Raw genomic sequence first — 17,908 nt, forward strand, 5'->3', positions numbered from 1 at the left:
GGGCCGGGCTGCGGCCGGCGGGGGCTCGCTGGACACCCCTGAGCGCTGTCGCCCTGCGGGGCGTGCGGGACTCGCAGCCGGCCGAGGGCGAGGAGGTGTAGCGGGGGACACGCGTGTCCGCGCCGTCCTGCGGCGCAGGCCGGCCGAGGGGCCCCGGGCAGCACCGCAGCCCTGGGACGAGCAGTTCGGGTCGTGTCGGGGACTTGAACGGTGCCTTTTGCAAGGGAAACAGTTACTGGAGGATTTAATGTGAATTGGGCAGTGTATCAGGAATTTCTTACGGAACATTTTTATTTAAGTATAATTATTTATTACTACTACTATTGTTGTTGTTGCTATTTTTGTTATTATTGTTGTATAGTATTATAGTCTTCTACTACTGTCTTACGTGGCAGCCAGATTTTCTTCCTGTACAGGGTCTTAATTTAGAGGTGTTTTCTGCCTTTTGACTTTTCAGATAACAGGTGGGACGATAAGTTATTTGTTCCTGTGTGTTATAAAGAGGATTATTAAATTCCTAACATCCGTGTAAGCCATTAGAAGTGTTCCTAATGTGACCTGAAAGTCTTTATTGGCAGTCATCTGTGGTGGGAAAGGAACCAATCTTGTTTTTCAAGATTCTAGGGCACAGATGTGGATTTGATGTTTTCTGTCTTAATGGCAGAATTCAACTCTAATGGAAGTGATGCAGGTGTGACCTTCATAATACAGGTCATAAGAAATTTTAGCTAGGCAGATATGCTTTATGAACTTTAAACTACTGGGCTGCTAAGTGAATTAAGAAATAAATCCTTAGTCTTGCGAATATGACTAACCTAACCACCATGTTCTGACCCTGACCAACCAACTAGATTTTTACCTGTCAGGTTGCACACACATCCAGGTCATAGCATCATGTCTTAAATATGAAGGAAAAGTATTATGACAGTGTTGAAAGACTTGCATTCACCCATTCCCTTAAGCAAAGTGCCTGCTTTTCCTACCAGTGTAACAGAAGTCTCTGAGCTTTTGATGCCCTTTGCAAGCTTCTGGTGCAGGTGAACTTTGATTTTTCCGGACACCACCCCAATGTGCCCTGGTGATGTTTCTAATTCCTTCTTTGTGGCCTGTCTTTGCACCCGCTCCCTGTGTGACACTATTCTTGGGAGCTAAGTCACAAGTTCCCTGCATAGCCCTGCTAGTCTCCTGATACATCTTCTTGTCTTCCTGAGTAGATCACTCCAGCCCCAGGCAGGCTTAAAGCCCCATCAGCTTTTCTCTGCTCTTTTCTCCTCCAGACCTGCCTCCCGCTGGACCCCATTTACCTCTTCCATGATTAAGGTGAATTGTGCTGACTTCATTGACTTCATACTGGTTGGTTGAAGGTAGAAACTAGATTCTGGCCTTACTTCACTGACTTTTACACTTTGACTCTGTATTCCACAGTTGAACTCTCCTCACTGTGTGTGTGACTGAATTCACATCAGTAGTTTTTTGTGGTTCACTCTTCTGTTTAGATATTTTTCTTCCTGTGCCTTTCTAAGACTCTTTAAGGTTTTGCAGATAGAAGCTGTTTGAAATGGCATCTTCTGGACATGGTTGACTTTCTGAGATTCTGTAGATGCCTTGTCTTGCCTCTTCAGGGGAAGAGGCATCTCCCCCTTTCTGCTCCATTCCAGTTTTCTGCCTTTTGAAAGCAAATATCCTCCTAGAGAGCATTTAAGAGATGGATGTGCTCAGATTAGAGGGGAAAAAACACATCTGAAACCAGAGGGGGAGAAACTATACTAAGTTTGGTGCAGTCTGAAAGGAAAACTAATGGAAGCTCAGAGCATAAGCTTTTGTAACATTTGTGATGTGACTTTTGTGATGCAAGCAAAAAGTGAAGTCACTGTTGTACATAGTTTATATGAATTCTTCAACTGAAGTTAAAGTCCTGAACCTCTGCGTTTTGCTACAGTGTTACATAAAGAAACATGACCCTTATGTGGAGCACTGAAACACACATTCCTTCATATGCAAACCTGTTGTCTAAAAGGCTTTATCATTGAATATGTTTGTGGAGTTGATATTTCTCTTTCCAAAAATTCGGTGATACTGTGTTAGCCAGACGTCCTTCTTAAGCTTTAAAACTTGTTAATTTCTCTAAGTTGATTGGACCTGTTTATGGGAGGACTACACACAGTTACTGGGAAGCTGTTGAGTATAGAAGATTTAAGAGAAAAATTGCCATTTCTGAAAATAAAGCTTTTGGTATTAGCTGTGGTTCCAGACTTGGTATTTTATGCTGCATTGAGACATCAATTTTTTGTGTTTAGAGCACTGTGATTAATATAATTCAGAGATCTGTGTAGGTGTGTTGACCTGTTGGAAACTGGCATTTTGTTTTTACAAATTACTCCTTTTCCATTGTTGCAGAACATAGCAGCTCTGTTGTAAAACAGTGTGTTGGATCTTTTTACAAAAAGGGAGAAATGTAACTGGGTAACCTTCTTTATAGTGTTTGCAAACTCGGGATGTGGTCTTACATCAGTAGTACTTCCCTGTAGCTGTAGCCATCCCTATTGTGTTCATCGGGCTGTTTTCTTAGTAAAAGGATGAAGGCATTTTTCTGGCTGGGAGACTGTGCTGATTACATTTGCCCTTAGAGTCTGATAAAAGTCAAATGATTAACATCTTCTGCTTTATTCTTCTCTTCTTTACTGTCCACTTCCCCCTTCACCTTTAGGAAACTGGCAGGATGCACTCTCTTCATCACTGGTGCGAGCCGGGGCATCGGCAAGGCCATTGCTTTGAAAGCTGCCAAGGATGGTGCCAACATTGTGATAGCTGCCAAGACAGCTGAGCCCCATCCTACTCTTCCAGGGACTATCTACACTGCTGCAGAAGAAAGTAAGTTGTAACAAATGAAGGCTCTCGGCTGGGTGTATACCCTTGCTTAGTTACCATACCTGAGTGGAAAAATGCATAGACTCTTATTTTGAGTTCACCTTTACTAAAATATGCTTAGTGCTTCTCTTGCTTCCCAGGAATGCTGTAATGCTAGGGTAGTGAAGATGGATGTGTGTATATAAATGTAAAAATGCTAGGCTACTTGAGATGTATGAAATAAACATTTGCAGTATTAAGATATTGTTTTGGCTTCCCTCTTCCTCATATGACGTGTTAAAAGGTCACCGTTTGAGACTGTGATTTTCAGTGCCATTTGCATGAGCGGTTCTCAGAAGGTTCATGTTAGTTGTCCCATCTGAGAGCAAATTTTTAAATATTTAATTTTTTAATTGTACAGTTGAAGCAGCTGGAGGAAAGGCTTTGCCATGCATTGTTAATGTGAGAGAAGAACAGCAAATCATTAATGCCGTGGAGAAAGCTGTGAAGACTTTTGGAGGTAAGTTAAGGCCTGGGGAAGGCAGGCATTAACAGGCAGATTGTTCAAACAAAGAGAAAAAAAGAACTGCCTGCCTTACTCATGTTTTTTTTCTTTAAATGCTAATGTGAAATGACTTACTTTAAAACCAGGGATTGATATTTTGGTGAATAATGCAAGCGCCATCTCTTTGACGGGCACTTTGGAAACAGCAACAAAGAAGGTCAATCTTATGATGGATGTCAACGTACGAGGAACCTATCTTACGTAAGTGCTGAGAGAAGGAAGCAAAGAAATTGTAACAGAATGTATGATGTTATTGCAGTTTTTCTGAGAAATTCTGTAGCTGTCTTGCTGCCCTAGAATTTGAATGCAGATATTCTGCATGTGCTCACAGGAAATTGCTCAGTTATTGGTCAACTGATTTGAATTAATATTTCCAAGAATTATTTGCTGGTTGGAGTAAACCGAAACCTTATTACTGAAGTCATTAAATGTTCACAAGCCCCTCCATGAATGTAGGAAGAAAAAAGTCAGTTGTTTCAAATGAAGTTCCAGCTTGGAGCTAATGCTGATACTCTTTCATTTCAAGCAAAATGACTAAATTTTTGCATACATCAAGTCAATATCTTACTTGTCAGTTTTCTTCTCATAAGCTTCTTTCTCGTCTTGAGAAATGTTGTATAACTCACCATACTTAAAATTGAAATGTTAAACTTGTATCTTCATGATCCAAAGTGTTCTCCACCTACTTTCAGCTTATCAATTCTATTATTTATTTAAATTAACATATTAAGATTTGATTTCACAATTCCCAGGTTCCTTATTTTGCACACGTTAGGAGGTGGATTTAGCAGGTTGAATCATCGTTACATTTACAGGATGTCATTTAAAGCACTGTCTTAAAATAAAGACTTTGATTTTCGCAGAGTTTATAAAAAAGCCCATAAGATGATGGAGATTCTCTAAATTCAGATGTTGCTTGGTGTGATCAGAAAGTTTTGTTTCAAAGTATCACCACAGAATTATAGAATAGTTTGAGTTAGAAGGCACCTTTAAAGGTCATCTAGTCCAGTCCTCCCATCTAGAACAGACTGATTGTCATTCTCCTTTGTGCAGATTAGTCTGGTTGCCAGCTCTTCGTAAATTGCTCATGGGTTCAACTGTATTGCTATGGCAAGATCCATCTTCTCCTCCCCAGCCTATAGCAGCAGTGATTTTTTTGATGTTACATCTAGCTATTCCAAATTAATGGGGAATTCTTAAAGTGTATTTTTGGTCCTGTTCTACGTTGAAAATATTAAAAATCAGGTTCTGTGTGCTGGAAGGGGAAAAGCATAAGAAAAATCAGTGCCTCTCAAGAGAATGGTCTTTGTCATTGTTTTTGTAATTCTCAATTGAGAAAACCTAGTGAAGCATTTTTGCCCTTTTTTCTCCTTGCTTTGTATATTAAATCTGATTGTAATTTGTAGAGAGCTTCTTTCAGTTTAATGTTCAGAAAATTTCAATAGGTTAAAAAAAAAGGTGTGGGTTTTTTGCCTGTGTAGAGGTGGTACTAGGAAAGATTCCCCAGCTTACCGAGTATACCTGTTGACAGAGGATCATGGAATTGTTAAATCGTGGAATGGATTGGGCTGAAAGAAAGCTTAAAACATTGTCTAATTCCAAGGGCTGGAAGAGACCTTAAAACATTGCCTGCTTCCAAGCCCCCACCATAAGTAGAGATATCTCCCATAGACCAGGTTGCTCAGAGCCCATCCAGCCTGGCCTTGAACACTTCAGTGGGTGGGGAATCTGCGGTTTCTTACCCAACATATTCCAATACCTTACCACCCTCAGACTAAAGAATTTCTTTCCTAATACCTGATCTCAACTCACCCTCTTTCAATTTAAAGCCACACCCCCTTGTTCTCTTACTCCATGCTCTTGTGGAAAGTCCCTCTCCCACCTTCTTGTAGCCTCTTTAGGTACTGGAAGGCTGCAGTAAGGTGACTCCAGAGCTTCCTCTTCTCCAGGCAGAATAATTCTGAGCCTGTTCTTGCAGGAGAGCTGTTCCATCCCTATGATCAATTTGGTGGCCTCCTCTGGAGTTCCCTTAAAAGTCCAATGGCCTTCCTGTGCTGGGACCCCAGAGCTGGATGCAGGGTTCCAGGTGGAGCAGAATCCCCTCCCGCCCCTGCTGCCCACGCTGCTTTGGATGCAGCCCAGGACATGTTTGGCTTTCTGGGCTGTGAGTGCTCATGGCCAGGTCATGTCCAGCCTCTTACCCAGTAGCACCCCCCAGTCCTTCTCACAGGGCTGCTCTCCATCCCTTCATCCCCCAGCCAGTGCTGGTACTGGGAGTGTCCTGACCCAGGTGCAGCACCTTGTTCCTGGTCTTGTTAAACCTCATGAGATTCCCATGTGCTCACTTCTCAAACTTGTCCAGGTTCCTCTGGATGGCATCCTGACCTTCAGTGGTGTCTATAGCACCACTCAGTTTGGGATAATCTGCAAATTTGCTGAGAGTGCACTTGATCCCTTCATCTGTGTCATTGATGGAGACATGGACTAACACTGGTCTCACCCGCGAGAGACACCTCTTGTCACTGATGTCCATCAGGACTCTGAGCCATTGGCCACTACCCTCTGGATGCTGCTGTCCAACCAATTTCTTTTCCACTGAACAGTCTATCCATCAAATCTTCTTTCCCCAAGTTATATAGAAGGATGTTATGAGGAACCTTATATATACGGTCTAAATGACAGCTGTAGTGCTACCCTTGACCTCTCTGTAGTCCTTCTGTCATAGAAAGCCTTTTGGTTGATCAGGGAGGAGTTGCCCCTGGTGAAGACCCTCTGACTGTCCCAAATCACCTCCCTGTCCTAGATCACCTTCTGATTCTAGGAGGATCTGTTCCGTGATCTTCCCAGGCATGGAGGTGAGAATGACAGGTTGGTAGTTCCCAGGGTTCTTGTGTCCACCCTTTTTAAACATTGGTACATTTCCCTTTTTCCAGACACTTGGGTCTTCACCTGATTCCACAATTTTTCAAATATGGAGAGTGGCTTGGCAACTTATTCCCTCAGGACTGTGAGGTGCATGTCATCAGGCCCCATGGACTTGTGTATGTTCAGGCTCCTCATGGTCAGAATCCTCATCTTCACTTAAAGTGGGAAGTGCTTTGCTCCCCCAGTCCCCATCCTGCTGTCCATCTACTTGACAGGTGTGGGAAGAGAAGTTGCCATTGAAGACTGAGGCAAAAAAAGTTGTTGAGCCCCTCAGCCTTCTTGTCATTGGTTGCTAGCAGTGTTCCAGCCTTGCCTATCCCAGGGTGTAGGTGTGTACGCTGTCTTTGCTTTCCTTTTCTGACTGGCAAATCTGTAGAAGCCCTTTTTGTTATTCTTTGCATCCCTTATAAAGTTCAGCTCCAGCTTCACTGTGGCTTTCCTCACCCCAAATGTGTACAACAAGGCTGTGCCCCTATATTCTTCATAGGATACTTTTTCCCTGTCTCTACTGGCTATGCATTTGTTTCTTGTCGTTTTGTTTGACCAGCAGTTCTTGTACTCTTCCATTCCAGTCTCCTGCCTTCCTTGCCAATTTCTTGTGCCATTGGATCACTAGCTCTTGTGCTCTATGGAAGGTGTCCTTAAAGATGTGCCAGTTCTTTTCTGCTTCCTTGTTTCTGAAGGCAGTGTTACAAGGGTTCCTACTGACTAACTGATTGAAGAAGTGGAATTTTGCTCTTCTGAAGCTCAGGGCCCTGACTTTGCTCTTTGCCATTTCCCTCCAAACAATGAACTCCACCAGTGCGTGATCTCTGCAGCCCAGGCTGTCTCCCATCGTGTTGTCCCTGATTAGCTCAATTAAGTTTGTGACCATGAGGTCCAGAATGGCATCCCTTCTGGTAGGGTTATTGCCTGGGTTAAGGAGTTATGCTCCATGCCTTCCAGGAATCTCTTGGATTGCTTACAGTTTGCTTTGCCACTTTTCCTTCAGACACTGGGGTGTCTGAAGTCTCCCAGTAGGACAAGAGCCTGTGAGTGTGATCCTTCCCATAGCTGGAGCAAGAAGGTCTCATCAATAGGCTACTCTTAGCCAGGGACCTGTAGTGACACCAACCGCAAGATTCCCTTTGTTGCCTCAGTCTGTTTCTTACTCACAGTCTGTTTCTTACTTACTTACCTGCTCATTACTTACCTGCTCTTAGTTACTTACAGCCTCAGTCTGTTTCTTACTTACTTACCTGCTCATTGTTGTTCTTCTTCAGTTCACAGGCTCTTCTTCATAGATGGCTCATCACACTCAATGCACTTCTTGGTGTAGAGGGCAGCCCCTCCATCTTTCCTTTCTCCCTTGTCCCTTTTGATCAGGCTGTAGCCATCAATGGCTGCAGTTGAGTCATGGGATTTATCCCACCAAGTTTCAATAGTGGCAGCTAAGTTTCTTGGTTCCTATGCATTAAGAAATTGGGGAATCTGTTAGTGAACCTGCCACTGAAAAGAGTTGAGACCCCAGGACAGTTAAGGAGGTGGTAAATCTCTTACTTTACTACTATGGTGATTTTGCTGTTGAAGGTGTTGAAGTTGTTCCCTTTGCAGCTGAGAGTATGTGTGGGTCCTATTGGAATATTTGAACAGTTGGTCACTAATGTGGTGATGTTTTCACCCTGTGAAGCTTGATTAAAAATTCTCAAGCAGAGATAAAATATAAACATGTGCTCTAGTGCTAGAAGTGAAGTCAAAAGAGAGTTTCTGTAAAGTAAAAGTTCAATTTTAAAGAGATGTGTAAATTCAAAGTAGAATTCTCTTAGAAGATAATAGGGTTTCAGTTTTCTTTGGAATATTTTAATAGCATTCTGCTATGCAGTATTATTTCAATATGGTTTTAAAGAAGAAATAGGTATGGAATAGAAGAGAATTTTTTATGACTGTATGATGCTCTACATTTTTAATTTTGATTGTTGCCTTAGAGTGTTTTGTTGTCACTACCAGAACTATTACAAGGAGATTATGGCTTCTGAGTATCTGGAAAATTAGCTTCAGTCAAAACTGATTCGCTGGTTGGAGAATGTGGTCCAATTTGCAGGAATGAATATTAGGCCTGAGATAAGTGATCTGCGACAGATTTTTTTTGTTGTTCTTTCCATCATTTAAATACTTGATGTGAGAAGAGGCTTTGTCTTGCTCTGTTGTGAAAATACTGGTCTGCTACTATTGTTTTTAATGTAATTATAGGTGTGCCATAAAATAAGAGGTAACTGATTTGTCTGAATCTATCTTTCAGGTCTAAAGCATGTCTTCCCCACTTGAGGAAGAGTAAGAACCCCCATATCCTGAACCTTAGTCCACCGATGAATCTGAACCCCATGTGGTTCAAAAATCATTGTGGTGAGTAGCTTTCAGAGACTTTGTTGCTATTTTGTGAGAAACATTTAAGTACCTGGTGAAGTGTGCAGTAGTGCCAGTGCAGAATGCCAGATCTTGTATCTTTAGCACTGCATACGGACTGGCACTAATGGTTCCTCAAAGCATTTTGTACCTGACCTACAAGAAATTGTTTTGTGGGAAAATGTAGAGCAGGTTTCAAGGCATCATCCATCCTTTTTGTTTTCAGGGTAAGTCTGATTTTCTATGGGAATTGTTAGGATTACACATTTTCTGCTCCAAATAGAGACTGAAACCCAAAATTTGTTTTCTTACTGATTCATCTTCCTGGTTTTTTAAATATGGATAAAGCTTAGTGTTCTGTTTTAATATGCAAATTATTTTGAGGTGGAAGAACAACTCCATGTTGTCTTGAAATTAGTGTTGCTCATTTTAAAACTGTAGCAAAACCTTTCCACTTCGGAAGTTTAACTTGTCATGTTAAACTCCAGCAAGTTCCAGTTCTTTTCTCAAGAAAGTTTCCGTTCTCAAAGTAGATAGGTAACAAGGATATAGAGCTCCTGTTCCCTACTTTCTTTGTTTATAGGATTCTAGTTTGGTCCTTAACAGCTACTATGCCTTAGGCATCTTAAAAAAAATTGATCACTCTGTCAGTGTAGCCTGTATAAAAAGCATGACAAAATCCACCATGCAGCTAGGCTTCAGCTTTCTTTTTGGCAGAACGTGTAGTTTTCATTTTGTTTTCAGTGAAAAGATGACAGACTACAGTTTATAGCTGATGGAGATGGCAGGTAGAAGGGACAGATTTTGACTCTAGGAAAATACTGTTTTTTCTGAAAACCCTGAATTTTCCATGTGAACCAATTATCTGTTTTATCTTCCACTCATAATTAAAATTAGATTTTACATAGAGTCTAAACTTATTTATTTTTTCACTTCTTGTCTTAGCTTATACCATTTCTAAATATGGGATGTCCATGTGTGTCTTGGGAATGGCAGAAGAATTTAGAGGAGAAGTTGCTGTCAATGCTTTATGGCCTAAAACAGGTAATTTTTTAAATTTTATTACTGAAATATTGACTTTCTGTATTTTGTCTGCTAAAACTTGTTTTATTTGACAATGAATATACTTCAGACTTCTGGAATAGATTCAAGTGACTGAGAAGTTCTTTTATATGTTATTTCTTCATCCAGCATGAGTTCTGGTTTGCATTGCTAGTTCTCACTAGACTGTTGTCACTTTGATCTAAACTCATCTTCATGTAGTTTAAAACCATACAGTTGAAGTGTATGTGTAGTGTTTGGCTTGCCTGTGCTTTTTCTGATGCACCCAGTGTTTTGGTTTGGACAGGATCACAAAAATAATTGTATGCTTTAATGAGTGGGTATTGAACATCTGTGTATGTAGTACTATTTAGAATTCCTTGCTAGTTAATCTGCGGGAGCTTACTGACAAGACAGATACCTCTGTACATGCAGAAATAATTTTTAAAAGGCCTGTTCCTGGAAGTTTAGGCGCAGTACATTTCTGTGAAGAGCTGTTCACAGAACCATCTGATTGCAAATGACAAGAAATTAAAGTGCTCTCTGGAAGAAAAATAGCTCAATGTTCCCATGTTGTATTAGCTTCAAGTTGCTTTGTGTGGGTCAATGAGGATAAGGACTGCTGTTTGAGGTTTGGCCAGCTGTTTGCCAAGGAGGCCAGTCGCTTTTCCTCAAATATATTTATGGGCAGAAATTATACTGAGTGTTAAAATCAATACCAGACAGAGGGTAATCCTACCCCTTAGTGGTGTAAGCCCTGTCATTGTGTTAGAAAACATTACAACAGTGTTTATTTCCTTAACAAGTGCAAGGAAGGAAGAAGGAAGAGGAGATAAAAATATGAGCTAAGATCCTCTTCTGAGGATGGTGCTCCAGTTTAAGAAGTGTTTGTACACAGACACTTTTCAGTGTTTTGCTGTTAGGAATTGTAGGCCCCTTTTAAGCTTTAGTGGGCACTGGAACTCTCTGATCTACTTTCTCTGAGGTGAGAAATGTGAGGAAAACTTAACTATTTCAGACAAAATGAGCCAAATTTATCCACTTGAATGTGGTAAGTGATCATCAGTTGAATAGTTGGGTTGGTGTGCCTGACAGACTTGGTCCTTTTTCATTGGTCTGGACACTTGCATGTTAAATGCTTCCAGTAAATGGATGTTTCATAGTTCTTCTCACTCTGTGAGTTCTACCCACAGAAATATTTTAGATTTGGGATTGACTTTTAAAAATTATAATTATATTGTTCATGATCATTATATTATCACAAAGCCTGTACTATCTTGAAGACAATAAAGTCTTCATCTGTGATGTACTGGAGGCAACTATATGCATAACTTAAGAATATGGATTGCCTTGTGGTGGAGTCAAAGTTCACCTTTCAGGTTTCAAGTGTGTATTGTATTTTTTTATTTCTGAGGCAGCTAAAAGAAATGTGCACTTGTTTCCACATACTTGCTTCTTGAGTGCCCCAGTAAAACCTCAAAAATTTTTCAGTGGAGATTTCCCAGTATCTATGTCTTTTGGAATAGAACCATGAAACCTGATTCTTGTCTTTAGCTCTCTAGATCCCACCCATCCATTCTGTCTTGTCTTTAAAATGACACTGTTTAATGGGTTTTATGTCCCCTCAGAATCCAGTAGGTGGGAGTAACTTGGTTTCTCATTAACAAAGGTGACCTTCTACCTACCATGGTGTGGTTTTTGGTCATTGACTGATTTAACAGTGTATATTGCCTATGAAAGTTAGGGATTATAAAGGAATTAATTCAGATTATCTCATTCAGATAGAGAGACATGGTATGAAACTACAGACAACCAATTTAACTTATTTTTTCATGAGAAGGGTGTTACAAGATTGCCTGTGTCTTTTGTAAGTGTACACATTCATATGCTGTATGGACACATTATGTGGGTCATCCACAGCTTTCTTATTCTGGATGTGCTGGAATCCAGCACATCCACTACTATTGTGGAAATGAGTCAATGGCTTTATGGGTCCTATTAAAAGCTAATGAATTTTTTTCTGCAGAGACCAGCTGGTTATAATAGGTATTTATTTTGCAACATGGCTGTTTCCCCCGCCCACCTGAATAATTTGACCTGAAAAATAATGGCAAGGGAAAAATGAACCTGTGAGAATTTCTCCACCCCGTCCACAATGGAAATTTTTTCAGAGGGGCAGCTAACTTTATAAGCAGTCTTACATCACTTACTTTATATTAAGTCTTACATCACACAGTTGAATACATTATTTCTTTATAGTTTTGTCTTATGCTGCAGCACTCCAAGAATCAGTAGCAGTACCTGTGTCTCAGATGTGGTCTGGTATTAAAGAATGTCTATGGTGCTATTAATAAAGCTTCTATAAAATCTGACATTCTTAATGTGGGGAAGTGGGAAACCCAAACCATATACAGTTGTATCTTTCTCTTCACCATTACATTTCCACTGTGTCCTTGGTAACATACCCATACCTGCTAAAGTAAGAAGAGAACACTCGGGGAGTTGCTACTGGTTACAGAGTGCAGCTGATACTTGTTCCTCACAGGATCCTGCAGAACATGAGGTTTGGAAGTGCAGGAAGATTCAATTTACAGATGAAAACAGTATATATTCTAATAAATGCTTTTTAAAAGAAAGATTTATCTATATGAGATGCTGCAAAGAAATAAAAAAGTAATTAAGCTTTTTATAAAATCAAAGGTATACAGCAGAGCTTTTCATTTGCAGAAATTATGCCTGCTCATTCAGTGGTGCCTCCATGAAAACTGATGTGACATAAAGTATAAAAGATCATAATGTGTGAATTCTCCAGTACAAAAAAATGTGCTTTTGAAAGGTTTATCTTACAAAAGTGAGAAAGTTAACTTCTTATTGTGAACAGCCAGAGAGAGGCAGTGTTACAGACTTCCAAGGTATCTGAAATACAGTTGTAAAGTTCCTAATTTAAGAGCCCACTATCATCTCATACAGATGTGTTTACCCTCAGTGTTAGTATGGGTGCCAGGATCGGTTCATTAATCTGATTCTTTAAACACATGATGGTATGTTGGTACTGAGATGCCAGAGTTCTCCATTTATCTAAAAGTGAAAGAGGACATCTTTCAAAAGGGAAAGGGGCAATCCCATCACAAAGAGAGCAGAGGAATAATACAGGTGTCCTGGGACAGAACTGAAAGTCTGTTGATGTGTGCTAGAGGCAAACCCGCGTCCCTTTATATGAAATGAATGTAATGATGTGCAGCCAGACTACGAGGCAGTACTGTTTGAAACCTCTTTGCTTCAGTCTATGCAGATAGGGTGACTGTGCTCAGAAGAATAATAGTTAACAGTAACAGAGAAGTGACAGACCTGTGGGACAGGGAAAGTGAGCAGCTTAATGAATCCTCAGAATAAATATATTTAAGAGAACTTGATAAATTTCATCATAGTATTTGACAAAAATATTCTCTGCACTGTTGGTAGCTATTAAAGAAAACATCTTGCTGGGTATATATCACTTCAGAAGATGAAAAAAAGTCAAATTTATTGACTTCCTTAAAGATGAGAAGGAGACCTAGGTAGACCTACATGTATGTATAGTATATCTATTTGTCACTTTTTATTTAGACGTGTGTTTGTAGCAGTTCAATTGCTTTGAAAAAAAAAGAAAAGCTAAGGTTGCTTAATGGTAAATGAAACCTAGAAGCTAATTCTCTTAATAGAAAACTAATGTAGTGAAGTCAGCAGGGACATGTACACATTTCTGCACTCTCCTAGGAAACACTTGGACTGGAGCTCTCTGGCCAGTGCTTAAGACTTTGGTCCTTTTTCCCAGTATGTCATTTGAAAGGTGAATGAATGATCCAGCTCAGATACATGTGTCCTGCCCGGTGCCTATTTTTTTTGCTATTAAAGGAATGTTGGGATAATTTCTGTACCAAAATTGCTGTTACTTTGTGTGGAATGGAAGCACTAAAAGGAAGACAAAAATTTATCCTTCAAGGTTTATCCTTCTGCTTCCCTGATGTTCTGGTCTGATATGTAGGAAAGGATTTGTGAATCTGCCTCAAAACGTGGGGGCAGAGTGTTGAGTTTTAAATAGCAGATGGGAAAAACTAATGAAGCAGAGCATACGAGGGAAAAACATAAGATGGCAAGTGTCAAAAGCTGCAACCAGACAGCCTTTCCATGGAATAGGATGAAAAAAAAATGGCATGGATACCTCAGCCTGGAAGAGCAAATCACATACTTAGACAGCAACATGCCACAGTTTTAGTAGATCCCATGAGAGAAACATAAAGAAGACTAGTAGAATGGCACAGAAATAACAGAATTGCTTAATAGAAGAATCAGAAGCCTAGGAGGTGTGGATTTTATTCTTAGGTCTAACACAGCCTTTCTGTGAAATACCGGACAAGTAATGTGAGGTTTTGTTATTTGGTTTCTCATTAACTTAGGAGAAACACTTTAGTAGCTCATGGGAGTTACCAAAAGACTAAAATTAAGCATCAAGACTTTCAGTGTGATAATCACCAAACCTAATTCCTCTTTATTACTGATGTGTCATATATTCACTTTGAGGAAAACTGTTGTCCTGTTAGTTTTTCATGTCCTGAACAACTGGTGGAAAACTGGTGGGCTGATAAATACATAGAGGGATGTGAATGTTGGAAAATATTTTGACATTTTTGATTCCTGTGATAGTTTAATGGATTTTTACTGTTGTTTGTAAAGAATTGTTTGTTGGTTGATAGTATTTCTCAGCTTCTGTCCTCTAGAGTTTCCTTTTGCCCGAAAGGAAAATAAAGTTTGTTTACCTGTGAAAGAAATGAGAATTCCATGTCATCAGTGTTAAAACTTTGTTTTCTTACCCTCCAAACTTTCTAGCCATACATACAGCTGCTATGGATATGCTGGGAGGAGCTGGAATAGAAAAACAGTGCAGGAAGACAGACATCCTGGCAGATGCTGCATATTGCATTTTGACAAAACCAAAAACTTTCACTGGGAACTTCATTATTGATGAAGTTCTGCTGAGAGAAGAAGGAGTTAAGGATTTTGATGTTTATGCAATTGCACCAGGTAAAAGAGATCTTTTAAAGGTGAGAAGTAAGTACAAGAAGGAGGGAAGAATATATGGAGAATACAGTTTTGTTTCCCAGGGTTCTTAAATTAGTTTATAAAAAAACGTTGCTTTGCCTCAGCTTTGAGAACATGCCTTAGTAGAAAGGCCATATGGATCCACGGAGAGTTTAATAATTAAATGTCTATTAAATTAAATTACCTACCTGCATTGTAGATGTATATATTACTATTTAACAGCTAGTGAGATAGATTTTTATGTTTTTCTTCTCCAGTGTTCTTCACTGCAGCCTTAGAAGCCTTCTAGGTCAGATTTTAAATGAACAAAATTCTAAACATGTTACTTCATGCTACGTTTTCCCTTCAAATTTAAACTGAGATACAGTACTACTTGACTGTAGTTTCAGATGAAATGGATTCTTGCTGTGCAAATCTGATTTACTTGGACTTATTACTACATTTCTCCTACCTCTTAGGTCACCCTCTGATGCCTGACTTCTTCTTAGATGTTGAAATTGACACTACAGCTATGAAGCAAGAAGGATATGGTAGGGAAAGCATTGTGTGTACAAGTCCATAATTTCCATAATTATTTCATTTCACAATAATGAATGCTCTCTGGGTTTGTATTTTTTCCCCTCTGAATTTTGACTCCACTCAAGCTTTTTTAGCAAAAACCCTTTTCTCATTTAAAGAGTAAGATCTATGGAAGTGACTATGTAGTTAAAACTAGGGGAAAAAATCATACCTCTTGCAGGACTTCCATGGTGTAAAGTCAGTGTATTATTTTGAAGAATTCTTTTTTTATCATCTGAATTGTGATGGTAGGGAGGTCACAGGTAAGTATTGCTGGAAAAAGAAATTAGACTGCAAACAGCATATTTTGTAGGTATATCTCCTTGGCCTTGCTCCTTTATACAAAAGAATATGAGATAAAGCCTCCATGTCTTCTTACATGAAATGTGCACAATTTGCACATTTAAAATAAATTTTGGGTGAAATGTAGAATTATTTTTTTTTTTAAGAAAAGCATTGCTTTTTCTTTTTCAGAATTGTTTTATGTCAAGTTGAAGGGTGACTAAGAATGCTGAACTGCTTTTATAGGAGTGTCAAAATAGGGATAAGGCCAGAGCAGAGGAGGCAAACTTGGAAGTGTTCCTTTCTGGTGGAAATGCTCCTTGAGCAGTCACACTAGGACTGTTGTGCCAGGGATGGTGTTAGTTCCTTGGGCTCCCAGTGCGGATTATTTTGTAGGGATTCACAGAACAGAACCTAAGCATTTTTTGATACTGAAGACACCTAAGCATACTAAGGACTTACAACAGCATTTTAAGGGGCTGTTCCACTTGATTGGCTTTGTAAATTGCAAAAGCTTTCCTGTAATGTTAAACGTTCATGTTCATTGGGGTGAAGTAAGCCACTGATACAAGCAGTAAATTTATTTCCACCTTAGAAGCCATTACAGAAGAATTTAGGAAAATATGCATGTTCTTCACAAGATAGACAGGACAGAAGTATTTTGAGATTAAAGCAATGGCTATTAAAGACAGTGACTTTATATTTTTAATGTTGTCAGGAGCAGTGTATGGATTACATTAGAAAACTGTTGTGTGAGCACCTGTAATGAACTGTAAACAGAATTAGAATTTTGCTGTGGTTCTATTTTCGCTTTTCCTTTGATCTGTCAGGAATTAAAATTTATTGCAGAATTACGTTTAGCTAATTTAGTGATTCACATTCCTGGTGGAGAAAGCATCCTTTATCAGTGTTAATACTGAAATGGTAAAATAATCACTTTTCCTACTTTGAAGCTGAAATCTTTTCAAATGAAGTTTTCTGCCTATGGTTCTACATTCATTTTTAAAATGGTTTGCATTTGAAATAGAAAAGTAATCTTTCTCATAGGTGCTGCCCAAGAGCAGAAGAAATTAAGCAGATCCCAGCAGGAAGGAGCAGATGCAGCCAAGGCTAAGACAGACTCTGCTGCAGCCACGCCATCGGCAATATAGATGCTAAGGTTTCACTGTCATGGAATTATGTTTTCCTGTGCAAAGGCTTTTTCCATTTTCTTTGATATTTTGATGATTCTGTTTCTTCTTTTTTAGGTAAATTAAAGCCAACTCTGGCCTTCATGACTGGAAGATTAAAGATTAAAGGAAACATGGCACTAGCAATAAAGCTTGAGAAGATGCTTTCACAGCTTAATTCTAAACTGTGAGGCGAAACCCATACTAGCACAACAGTGGCCTTTCATATATAACTGCAATGCTGTTTTAAATTTTTAGTCCTTGTTTTTCTGATGTAGTATAAGAAATAATTATAAAATTTGAGATTTTTATAGAAGAAATAACTCAATCTCATTAAGATGATGTCCATAATTAAACTAATTCTGTCTCAAGAATGCACTTAGGCTCCAGGTGTTTTCTTTATTTCTGCTCCTCTGGATAAACGTAGGACATCTGAAGTGAGATTTTTCACATGTAGTTGATTGTGCACATATTCCATGGAAAAGGTGGGTAGAGCAAATGTCGCCCTGCAGATCAGTGCTAGAAGTGCTATGCTGAATTTACTAAGCTGGCTTAGGAGTAGAAGTAATGTAGTCAGTTTAACAGAACTTTAGTTACACCTGGTAAGTTATTATCTCAAATTTTTATTTCCTTTTATGAGTTTATTACTTACATGTATTCTCATACCTCTGTATTGCAATGAGGCTGCACAGCCATATTGAGTGATAAGCAAGTTTTCTTCTTATGCAAAGTACACTCACACACATGCATGGTCATGTGCTCTCTCTTTTCTCCTACCCCGGTACATCCCTGCGGCCAGTCATTTCCCCTTCCTTCCATTTGGCTGATAAAGATTTAAGCTCACTGGTAAAATTATGCATGTCTCCATTTTCTAAGTGCTCAAGTGCACACATGGGCCGCCACTGCATGTCACAGTATCTGCAAAGTCAGAAGGACCAACCTCTTAAAATGTTTATTCATGGCAGCCAAAAAAACTGCCCAGAATCTGGATCATTCACTCTTCTGAGCAAGCTGAGAAGGTTGCAAGACTTAGGATTTATTTCTTAATTAATTTAGAAAC

General features: G+C 39.4%; 1 protein-coding gene across 1 annotated transcript; it reads left to right on the forward strand.

Annotated features, from left to right (window-relative positions):
- Positions 1 to 2,666: 2,666 nt before the first annotated feature.
- HSDL2 (hydroxysteroid dehydrogenase like 2) lies at positions 2,667 to 16,830 on the forward strand (the record flags this gene model as incomplete). Its single annotated transcript, XM_041486323.1, has 8 exons — positions 2,667 to 2,871; positions 3,269 to 3,367; positions 3,499 to 3,613; positions 8,616 to 8,719; positions 9,665 to 9,763; positions 14,627 to 14,821; positions 15,298 to 15,369; positions 16,727 to 16,830. Coding segments are annotated over 8 exons (993 nt in total), but the record flags the coding sequence as incomplete, so codon positions are not given.
- Positions 16,831 to 17,908: the final 1,078 nt, after the last annotated feature.

This window comes from Pyrgilauda ruficollis, unplaced genomic scaffold (assembly GCF_017590135.1).
Source record: "Pyrgilauda ruficollis isolate IOZ18807 unplaced genomic scaffold, ASM1759013v1 scaffold75, whole genome shotgun sequence".
Taxonomy (NCBI): domain Eukaryota; kingdom Metazoa; phylum Chordata; class Aves; order Passeriformes; family Passeridae; genus Pyrgilauda; species Pyrgilauda ruficollis.